Below are 12,160 nucleotides of genomic sequence, written 5' to 3' on the forward strand. Positions count from 1 at the left end.
AAAAATTTTGAGCCAGAACTGCATTTTTGTGTAAAAAAATGTAATTTTTCATTTTCACTGCCCACTTGTATCAAAATTGGTGAAACCCCTGGGGGTTTGAAATGTACACTATACCCCTAGATGAATTCCCTGAGGGGTGTACTTTGCAAAATGGGGTGACTTGTGGGGGGGTTCCACTGTATTGGTGCAACATAGCACCCACCATTCATTCCACCAAAATCTGTGCTGCAAAATCCAAAAATCACTCCTTCCCTTCTGAGTCCTGCCATGCACCCAACTGGTATTTTTTGGTCACATGTGAGGCATTGCCGTACTCGGGAGAAATTGGGGCACAGATTTTGGGGTGCTTTTTCTCCTTCATACCTTCTGAAAATGAAAAATTTGGAGCCAGAACTGCATTTTTGTGTAAAAAAAATAATTTTTCATTTTCACTGCCCAGTTGTACCACAATTGGTGAAACCCCTGGGGGTTTGAAATGTACACTATACCCCTAGATGAATTCCCTGAGGGGTGTAGTTTGCAAAATGGGGTCACTTGTGGGGGGGTTCCTAACTTTTAGCATCTTATGGTGCCTAGAAACCTACATGGTGCCTAAAAAAATAATCTCATAAAAAGGAGGCTCCAAAATCAAGTAGGTGCTCCTTCTATTATGAAGCCTGTGGTTTGGTCAACGTGCACACTAGGGCCACATATAGGATATTTATGAAAACAAAAGAATTGGGGGAATCAATTTTTAGTCACATTTCTCTAGTAAAATCTACTGTGTTCCTTAGAAAAATGTATTAAAATTGCAAATCTGCAAAAAAAAAGAAATTTTGAAATTTCACCTACACTTTGTTTTAATTCCTGTGAAACACCTAAAGGGTTAACAAACTTCCAAAATGCTGTTTTGAATACTGTGAGGGGTGCAGTTTTTGAAATGGTATCATTTATGGGGGTGTCTCACATACAAGTCCCTCAAAGTCACATCAGAACTGAACTGGTCCCTAAAAAAATCAGTGTTTGAAATTTTCTTGAAAATTTGAGAATTTGCTATTCATATTGTAAGCCTCCTAGTGTCCAAAAAAATTAAAAGCAAGTTGAAATAATGATGGAAACATAAAGTAGACATATGGTCTATGTTAGTTATTAACTATTTTGAGTGGTATGATTATTTGTCTCACAAGCAGAAAATTTAACATTTTGCAAATTGCAAAATTTTCCATTTTTTCACGACATTTTGGTATTTTTCACAAAAAAACACAGACTGTATCGACCCAAATTTACCACTAATTTGAAGTACAATGTGTCACGAAAAAACAATCTCAAAATCACTGGGATAAGTAAAAGCAAAAAAAAGTTATCCCCACTTAAGTGAGACATGTCAGATTTGAAAAAAAGGGCTCTGTCAGGAACGCAAAAACTGTCTCTGTCAGGAAGGGGTTAATTACTCTTTTCAATGGGACTACAAAGCAGTTTGAAACTGAGGTATTTTTGGTTATTTTTGTTGTTGTTTCTTAAATCCTAGATATGACCGAGGAGGAACAACTGGCACTGGCACTACAGATCAGTCAACAGGAGCAGACAAATAATGTGAATTATAGACCAGAAGAAGATGACATTTTAAAAGAGGCTATTCAGGACAGTCTCCATGTAAATATACACTATTTGTTTCTAATGCTGAATCTAGTTGTAGATATGGGTAGACAATGGTAATTTTTAATTGCTCTCATACACACTAGACAATGTTTTCAGTGAACTATATTGCTGAACAATTTCCCTTGTGCTTTCCAGGGTCCTGGACAAACGATATTGTGCATACACTGAACGATATAGCCAGAGTCTAGTAATATGCAGCTTTTGTTCTCAAATGGGCAAAACCATGTGCACTGCAGGTGGGGCAGATGTAACATGTATAGAGAGAGCTACAGTTGTGTGACTTTTTTTTTTTTTTTCAGGGCAGGGTAAATACTGGCTGCATTAATTTTACACTGCAATTTAGATCTTAGTTTCAAAACACCCCATCAGTGCACATGGTTTTGCCCATTTTGAGAACAAATTTATACTGTAATCAGATCTGAATAAGGGCCTGAGACTGCAGTACAATGCTATTGTAGAGACTGCAGCCAAAAGATAAACTGGTCCAAAAAAAGTAAATCCTTGATTGCAACCCCTAACTCCATAGCCACTTTTGTCTCCGGTTCCTAAGGTGTAGCATGCAATAATTAGCACTTTGGGAGTCCTTGTTCTGACCCATTGTTCAGTGAGCACGAAACTCCTTCATGTTAATTGTGGCTGGTGCTCATTGAGGGGCAGATTTATTAGGCTCGGTGAAGTGATAAACTGTCTGGTTTTTATCACCGGCCAATCAGCTCCTATCTTTCATTTTTCAAACCAAGCCTGTAACTTCACAGGTAGGAGCTGATTGGCCAGTGATAGAAACCAGACACTTTATCACATCACCGAGCTTAATAAATCTGCCCCTTAGATCCTAAATTTGGCAGTGATGTTTCAGTGAAAATGGACTATTTACAAATGTAAAGTGTGTACTTATGAATATGTGTCACCACCGACACTGTGCCGGATTATCCTTGGTATCCCCCGGAGCACGATTGCCACCCCCCCCCAGCACCTGGTCTCACTCGCTGCAGTCCATCGCCTTAATGAAGAGCAACTGATGGGCTCCGAGCAAAATAGTTTGAGAATTCATGTACTAGACCGTGAAAAATTGGAGGTCTCTCTATGCAAACAATTATATAGATTGTATATACTGTAGATGTGGGCCATATTTTATGATAAAGCATATCTGCCTGAGCAATAGACTTCTCTGGAGGCTGGCTCCCCCATTTAATGTGACAGTTTACAATTTTAATATGGTAAAAGGAGGAAGCATAATGCTTATGACATTTATTTTCTGCACTTCTTTTTTAGAGTTGTCAAGTTCCTGATCTTTCCACTAGTGACAGAGGACCTGTTTTAACAAATGAAAAGCATTCAAGTGAAGTGTGCACTGGTATCCAGGAACACAGTCAGGGACTGCCCTTATCCCAATCCTCGAGGCTTTCAAGTGAAAGCTCCTCAAAAAGCCCCATGGTGCTACTAAAACGTCTAAGTCAAGATATTGTGGAAAGTTGCAGTGTCATTTTGTCTCCCAATCACCAGTGCCCTGATTCCTACCTAGAAAGCTGTAAAGCTTCTCCGCCATCTCTAAATAGCAGCGTGGACGTACTAAGCTCATCGCCATGTAAATCGGTTGCTTTGAGTCCTGTGTTCTCTTTGAAGCCCCCATTTCCACATAGATTGTTACCCTGCAGATTATTTCAGGACAACAATCCAAGTGCTGCAAAGTTATCAGATGAAACAGATGATCAATGCTCACACTGCTCAGAAAGTTCCCAGTTGGACTCCATGTCTGTGGTAAATGCTTCAAGTCTGCCTGAGATCTCTAAAACGGACAATGTCCCTCATAGTGAGGAAGCCTGTGGAAAGAACTTGTGCAATGAACGATCGACAATTTTGAACAAAACGGAAATTACTTCTGTGGACAGATTTGAACGTTCTGCTTGTAGAGAAGGTAAGGAACAGAAAGGTGAAGGTACAGTTCATTACTACTGGGGTGTCCCTTTCTGCCCAAAGGGTGTAGATCCCAGTGAATACACAAAAGTCATTCTCTGTCAGCTTGATGTGTATCAAAAAAGTTTGAAAAGTGCTCAGCGACACCTCTTGCACAAAATGGACTATGGAGAACCCATTCAGCTATCGGCTTCATGTCAAAGCTTTAATGAGCAGGTAAAAGGTGACATCAGCCAGGAAGAAGATACAGAAGAGATTTTAGGTGATTGTGACCTGCACAAAACAGACCTGAGTGAGAAGGAGCCACCCTGTGATTCTGATGGCTCAGAGGGACCACACATGTCAAGCAAAAGGCAAAAGGTTTTCCCGGGACCGGTTCATGAACTGGTGGAGGTTGCCCAGCCCTCTGCTTTTACAGTGCAGCCAACTCATTCACAGGTAAGCGCCATGCTAATTGATTCAATTATGTACTTATCGCATCTGAGCATCCTATAACAATGCACCATTATTAACCTCTATGCACAGGGAGCTGAAGGTTAGGAATGGCATCTGTTTTGAAGTCTGATCACTTACACTATTTCGTCAGGTCCTTTTGTGAAGTTGAAAACTGAAAACCACTTGGACAGGGGTGTAGTAGCTAGGGGGACACAGTGCTTGGAGCAAGGGTATGTTTTGGCACCCCTACCCATCCACCCTGTACTGAATTAAGGGTCTGGCCATCAAGTGGGGGGGCATGTTACATTTGGAATAAAACATTTTTAAAATACTAAATTGGTGACAGTGCAGGTTCTAGACCTTGTAAAGCTCAGGGTAAAAGTTTTTATCTGGTATCACCATGATCACCTGAGCAGTGCATGCCAGAAGCACACTGAAAAAAATATTGTGGCATGGCTATATGGGATAGAGGTGTACACACTGGACCATGTTTAATGGTGGGAATCGTCGAAAACTAGCAACCCAAGCCGTTTAACCACTGCGCAGGCTGCTCATCCTATTCTACGTTCCAGGGGAAACGTCGCTTTCCTCTGACAAAGAGCGAGGCTCATGGCTATTTAGCCGCAAGCCTCGCTGTTTTAGCGGCCACACACACGCTGATTTCCCCGTCGCTGCAAAAACCTAGCGACGTTCAAAAAGCGTGTGCAGGGGGTCAGTTGAATACTGACTTGGGAGCTGTGGCAGAGAGCAGTTGGCACTGCTCACTGTTGCACCTCGCGAAAATCTTTTAATATATCCCACACTGAATAGTACCTATTCACATTACACTGCACAGAAGTAGAGCCCCTTATACACTTAGATTGTGCCTTTCAAGTGAATCAGAATAATCCCCACTATGGGCAGTATTCAATGAGAAAAATTTGCCATGTTTTTTGGTGAGTTTGTGCTTTTCTCACGTTGGACGGAGACGTTTGCTCTCCAAAAGCAAGCAACCCTATTTAACGTGCACTTCTCGCCATCTTTCTGAGTGATTTTCGCTGTGTCTCTCCGTGTAGCAATTCATCTTTTCATGGAGAAGTGGAATGTGAACTTTTTTAATAAAATGTTTTTTTGTTTTAATTTTGGTGTCAAAAAATCAGGAATTTTATTCTGCGAAGGGGCATGCTATTTTTATTCATGTGCTTATAGCACATGAATATATATTTTAATAAAAAAAAATATATATATATGGGATGCGGTCATTTGGTCTACTGCATTATGGTCGACAGTCATTAGGTCGAATCCATTAGGTCGACATGCTAAAAGGTCGACATGACTCTAGGTCGACATGGGAAAAGGTCGACATGATTCTAGTTCGACAGGTCATTAGTTCGACAGGTCATTAGTTCGACAGGTCATTAGTTCGACAGGTCATTAGTTCGACAAGGTCATTAGTTCGACATTGTCTATGTCGACATTCACAAGGTCGACATGGAGTTTTTCACTGTTTTTTGAGCCAACATGTGCCGACAGGCGGTATTTCATGCCCTACCATCCACTAGGGCGTGGTGGGAGAATAAAATAGTGTGCCGAGCGTAGCGAGTCACCGTGCCCGACGCATCGCGAGCGATGCGAGGGGATGCAGTGCACTTTAAACTGTGTCCATGTCGACTGTGTTGACATTCAGGTAAAAAAACAGTGAAAAACCCCATGTCGACCTTGTGAATGTCGACATAGACAATGTCGAACTAATGACCTTGTCGAACTAATGACCTGTCGAACTAATGACCTTTCGACCTAGAATCATGTCGACCTTTTCCCATGTCGACCTAGAATCATGTCGACCTTTTAGCATGTCGACCTAATGGATTCGACCTAATGACTTTCGACCATAATGCAATAGACCAAATGATCCCAACATATATATATATATATATATATATATATATATATATATATATATATATATATATATATATATATATATATATATATATATATATATATATATATATATATATATATATATATATATATTTATATTTATATTTACATATATATTTACACTGAGCAGCCAGCAGGGGGCCTGGAGCCGAGCCGCTCATTAGATATTCATATATTCACTGCACCCGATCATTACATATGCATGATCGGGAGCAGTGAATATATATTCACTGCCCCTCCGACATCGAATACGGCGAGAGCGAGTGGCAGCCAGCCCTCCGTAACGCAGTGAGTGTGCAGCGAATCCTAAACAGGATTCGCTACACACGGCGAGATTTCTCATTGAATACTGCCCCCTCTAATGGAGAAAACCATATGCACTTCAGGTGGGGCTGATGTAACATGTGCTGTGAGTAAAGGGCCCCATACATCAGCAATTAATTGTGACAATTTTCAGATCTGGAGATGATTGCCACAATTAATTTTAGATGTGTGGGCTCCCCTTTTGGCAATCCCAATCAAAATCGCCAATCGATTGCTTTAATCAGGTTTTTAAACATGTTTAAAAATCTGGTATTATCTGCAGATCTTTTTTATATGTGTGGGCATTCCCAATTCGTCGTCTTCATCTATTTACATTATGATCAGCAATTGATTGGGCAATTTCCAGATATGAAGATATAAGAATCTTTAGATGGGAAAAATCTGCCGATCACTGAAATAAATCTGTAATGTGTGGGCAAAGTCAGATAGATTGTAAAATCCATTTATCTGGCCAAAAAATCCCTGGATCTGGAAATCCATTAATTGTGATTGCTGATGTATGGGGCCCATTAGATTTGGGTGGGGGGTGTACTTCAAACGGATATCTACATCGCAGTGTAAAAATAAAGCAGCCAGTATTTAACCTGCACAGAAACAATAAAACACCCAAATCTCTCTGCACGTTACATCAGCACCACCTGCAGTGCATATTGTTTTGTCCATTAGATAGTGATTGTGCCTTTCCGAGTGAAACAGAATAACCCCCTTTGTCACACAGTAGAGCAACTTATACATGTTACTTCATTAGGCAGGCAAACCTATAAAACAAATAAGTAGGCATACAGCGTTATAAACCTAGTCAGGAAGAAAAAAAAAAAATTACATACACTGCTCAAAAAAAATTAGGAGGAGTTGCAGGCCTATGGCGGATGTTCTGGACATAAGGTCAATGGTATGAAATCGGAGGCCCTGGCATTGCATCTATCCCCTGATGTACAGAGGTTCTTAGAGCTTAACTTTGACTACACATGGAGACCACAGGGCATTCATTTTATTCTATCCTGGCTAGGACGTATAAACTCTATTAAAATGAACATTTTGCCCAGGCTGCTTTATCGGTTTCAGACAATACCAATAGTGGTTCCTTACCCTTTCCTTTGCTCAGTTCAGTCTCTATGTGGAGCTTTTGTGTGGACAGATAAAAAGCCTATACTCCGTAGGACATGCCTGGCTAAGACATCACTTAGTGGAGGTCTAGGCCTCCCCATTTTTAAACATTACTATCATGCCTCCCAAATGAGTCACATTCTGGGCGGTATTCAATGTGAATACCGGCGACGTGCAGCGAATCCTGTTTAGGATTCGCTGCACATTCGCCACTGCTCGCTGCGTTCTGGAGCCTCGCCGGCTCTGGTATTCAACGAGTCGGGGGCTCTCTGCCCCTGACCGGCGAATTTGAGCTCCTGCGGCGGACGCCACAGGGTGCCTGAGGACGGTGGCAGGCAGGGAGATGGAAGTCTCCCTGCCTGCCCCAGAACGTTTGTGGGGGGCAGGTGGGCTCCCCGGGTGCCAGGCAGCACAGGGGACCGGGTATATACACTACACCCGATCATGCATATGTAATGATCGGGTTAAGTGAATATATGAATATTTAATGAGCGGCTCGGCTCTGGCCCCCTGCTGGCTGGTCTGTGTGGTCTGGCTCACGTCTGGGCCAGATATGTTCAGCTAATCCCCTGGCAGGATCCTTGAAGTATGTTTTGGAGGGAAACCTTCCCCCTGGCCAGACAGACCGGCACCTGGGTGGTACCTGGTCCCCCAGGTGGGCTGTGGCTCAGAGGAGTAACCACTCCCCTCTGTCCATAGGGGTCAATGCTGACAGTGCATGCACGTCTCATGCACTTAAGTTGATTGGTTGAAGACCACAGGGTGGGCTTACCCCCTATGGTAAAGTGTATTGGAGTAGCTTAAAAGGAGGGCCTGTGAGCCCTGGTATTTTTTACTTCTGCCTGTATCTGAATGCTGTAACCTCTGTATGATGTGCCTCCTAAGATATGAGAAAAGATCTTTTAAGAGCTATTGGCAAATAAACCATCTTTTGCCCAAGATGACTACTTTCATCTTGCGACCAACAGAATTACTGCAATAATTCTGTTCTCCGGCTTTTCTGGGTACAAGTATCCAGCATCCTCCAAGTTTCCGCTCTGTCAGCTACCGAAGCAGAGGTCTGGTCCGTGACCAGTGGGGAACCAATCGACGTCCGTCGGCGGTCTGTCGGCGCACACACTCCAGCAGGTAGTACTCAGGTGCCAGCATTTGGGCCTGAGGAGGTATCCGTGGTTCCAGGCGCCATGTAGGAGGAGTCTGGTGGTGGCAGCGATATCCCCGCCCACTGCGTAGTGGCAGAATCCGTAACAGGGAATCCCCTAATGGCCAGAACCCGTAAGACCAGGAACCGCTATCTGTGCATCCAAAGGGTGTAGCCAGAGCATAAGGGCAGGCGTCCGGTCACAAGTACATAATCAGTATTAGTGAAACAATGGCTTAGCAATATGGAAGTGGCAATTGATAATGGAAATTTGTGGCAGAGGAGAGAGACCACTTTTTAAATTAGCAGCAAGATATTACCATCTGGATGCTGGTTCTTAATTGAGGAGAGCTGTTTTAGTTACAAAGGCTTTAAAAAAAATAAATAAAGAAAATTTGGGTACTTGTGTAGTTTCACAGCGGCAGCTTAAGCTAAGTTTTAAGCTATGTTATTAGCGTAGCCCAACAGCTGCATTACTTGTGTAGTTTCACGGTGGCAGCCTAAGCTACGTTATCAGCGTAGCCCAATGGCTGCCTAGTGTAGCCAGCATAGTGTCCCTGTGAGGCAGCTACTCACTGTACTGTTGCTGGGAACTGCATCTCTGTTCCCGGCGTCCCTGGCAAGCCTAGTGAGCGCCTCACACAGTGCCCGGCGGAGAGGGGATCATGCGGGCGGAGAGGTGCTTCATCTGTCTGAGATGCAGAAACGTCTGATACGCTTCTGCGTCTGGGTAACTATTGCGACAGAGTTAGGGGTTCGGTAGCATGTGCGTCTCCTGCACAAAGAGGGGGTGCCGACACAAGTGTGTCTAATGCACAATAAAGGAGGCATTTCCAAGTGCTCCAAGTTACATACTGGCAAATGCCTCCATTTGAAACCCCCACTATCCACACCAGCCCGAAGCGTGGCAAGCGCACACGTTACGCGTCCTCCTGACCTTTTCATACCCCCACTATCCACGACGGCGTGGAGTTGTTTTTATAAAGTGTGGTGAGCCACCGAGCCCAAAGCGTGGTGAGGGGACATGGAATACATGTAAAGTAATCCGCGTCCGCTCGCCACGCTTCGAGCTCGCTGCACTCACCACACTTTTTATAAGATCAACTCCACGCCGACGTGGATAGTGGGGGTATGAAAAGGTCAGGAGGATGCGTAACTTGGGGCTTGCTACGCTTCGGGGGTGTTTCAGGAGCCATTTCACACCTGTCATGTCAGGCAGGTTAAAATGGTCCCCACACAATGTATCAAGCGCAGATTGACTACGTTAACTGCATAATGCTGGCTAACTATGTAAGCTCTGACTGGCCACGAATGGGCGGAAACACGATGCTGATACTAACAGGGACGCCTGACTGACTACTTGTGTAGTTTCACTGAGGCAGCTTAAGCTACGCTGTTAGCATAGCCCAAAGGCTGTGGCCGCAGGAACACTACGCTGATTCTGACAGGGACGCTGACTACGCTTGCCGCAGGATCACTACATTCATTCTGATAGGGAAGCTACACTGACTACGTAACTGCCGCCGTGAAACTACACAAGTACCGAAAACTGATATAAGTGGAAGTGTATTGAATATATATTGTTCAAAGGTGAATGGAAACCAGACATGCTGAAAGTTTTTAAATAAATGTGCTTATTTTAATGTGAAAGCTTCAATGCCACATGCTGCAAGATGTTACTAACATGCTCCGTTACAATTATTGTTCTAAATGTGTTTACCTTATAATCATTTAACAATATGGCACTATGTATGATATTACCATGATTTTAAGGTTAGGTGCTTTCTTATTTCATATCCTTTATTCAACCACTGTTCAAGTCAGTGCTTCGCTGAACACACTTGATTACAGAGATGGATAGCAAAGGACATTGCATAATCACCAATGTCACAGTTTGAAAGGAAGATGGGCACGTCTACTTGCTTGGATAGACTATTCAGACAAGCAAATGAAAGACGCCTGCAGAGCTATTTTAGCAGCAATCTGAACAGTGTTTCAACCAGGGGTGCAATCTTACTACAATAGTATGGATGCAGCAGGATATCATTATGTTCACGTTTACTACCTCTTTATCGTAAAGCTGATCCTTCTGTAAGTTAAGCTGAGAACATACTGGTCGATCTATCGTTGGCACGTGTTTAAAAGCAAAGTAGAACAGCGATTTGATGAGGAATAAATTAATGTGTTCAAATTAAGAATTGGTTCTAATACGCAATGATAAATAAAACCATAGATTATAAAGGTTTTAAAATGCTATGCATACACTCCTCTCAATTGTGGGTCATCAGTTGATAGCGTCCAGTTCCTATTATGACCTCTTAATTAAGGACACTCTCTTGCATAGGAGAAGATTGGTCCTAATTATATAGACCTTACCACTCACTAGTATAGAGTCCCGTTGATGTGGATAGTGCTCAAGCTTCAGATACAGGGTTCTCTAGAGTGGTGATGTTGGTGGTTGAATCTGTGGGACAAAATTGTTTATCTCCTTGGATTTGCAATGAAGTCCAGAGGTCTGGTCTAGGTTATCACTGTTGATATTGTTCTGGTTTATCTAAATGAGAGGAAAAGTGGGCTTTAACGAACATGTTTCACTGGGTAGATCCCAGTGTTTTCAAACTAGGATTAATACTGAAACCAATATGGCTGTCTGTTACATCTGTGCCGAATAATTAATTTCTTGAAGAATTCATAGGTTTAAAAGTTTATTTTAAATATATAAAGAGGAGACAGGCTAAGGTAAATAGGAGCACTTTCTCTTTGTCACATGATGCAGTATATGTTCCAAGTGATTGTTGGGGTAAACAACATTGGTGTTTGGTGGAATCATCAGAGTGCTGTGGTGTCACATGATTGACCCCTCTATGACTTCGCCGGCTCGCATGTTAAACCCCTGGTATCCCAGGGTCCCTATACCTATGTTCAAAATACTAATTTTGTTAATGATTCTTTACGAACATCTGTCAGTGTGTTCGCTCAATATTGTTAGCAATTGGAAAGCACAGACCCTCCCAAAAAATGGTCCTCCTCACGAGGAACTTATAGATCTGTATAGATCTGGCCTGTTGCCCTGAAACTATAACTCAGATCGCTGGTAGCATTGGATGTGGGTTTTATGATGTAAAAGTAGATTGCAATATTGTACTCAGTAGAAATAAAAGTCCCAGAAAGTCTGCCTGTATATGCCTAGAAAGCAAGGGCTCACAAGCACTTAATCCCACTGTAACGAAAATATATGGATTTTTTTATTTTTATCTTTATTGGAATTTTAAAAAAATCAATCGCACTTCAACAATGCCTGCACAGCTGATTTATGATCTGTGCTGCACCTAAAGGCAAACCTGCCCCTTAGTTCTTTTTAATTCTTCTATTGTGATGGTTTTGGTACAATTTCTATTAGTTTTACAAACAATTTTTAGTAAATCTGGTATTAATATTTGTGACAATGTTAAGGATGCAATGTTTGGTGTGTTGGCGTGTCTCGCCTATGATTTCCAATCTGGTTTTGCTTTTAGTAAATCCTTAAATTAAAAGGATCCTGCAAAAACAATAAATGTAGTCAATTTATCATCTTGTTTATATGTTAAGAATGTCTATGCTCCAAGTCATACATTGCATGGTTCTAAGGTAGACCTAGCATGTTCTAGAGAAGGTGACAAAATCTATTCTAGTCTTTCC

At 42.3% G+C, this 12,160-nt stretch overlaps 1 protein-coding gene across 1 annotated transcript in view; it reads left to right on the forward strand.

Moving 5' to 3' along the window:
• UIMC1 (ubiquitin interaction motif containing 1) overlaps positions 1-12,160 on the forward strand; it is a 108,948-nt gene that overhangs the window by 16,935 nt on the left and 79,853 nt on the right. Inside the window, exons 2-3 of the mRNA XM_083182129.1 lie at positions 1,508-1,632; positions 2,911-3,990. Of these exons, the coding sequence (XP_083038255.1) occupies positions 1,510-1,632; positions 2,911-3,990 (1,203 nt within the window). The 5' untranslated portion in view covers positions 1,508-1,509. The remainder of the gene's footprint in view (positions 1-1,507; positions 1,633-2,910; positions 3,991-12,160) is intronic.

The sequence above is a fragment of the Crinia signifera genome, chromosome 4, assembly GCF_055691185.1.
Source record: "Crinia signifera chromosome 4, ASM5569118v1, whole genome shotgun sequence".
Classification (NCBI taxonomy): Eukaryota; Metazoa; Chordata; class Amphibia; order Anura; family Myobatrachidae; genus Crinia; species Crinia signifera.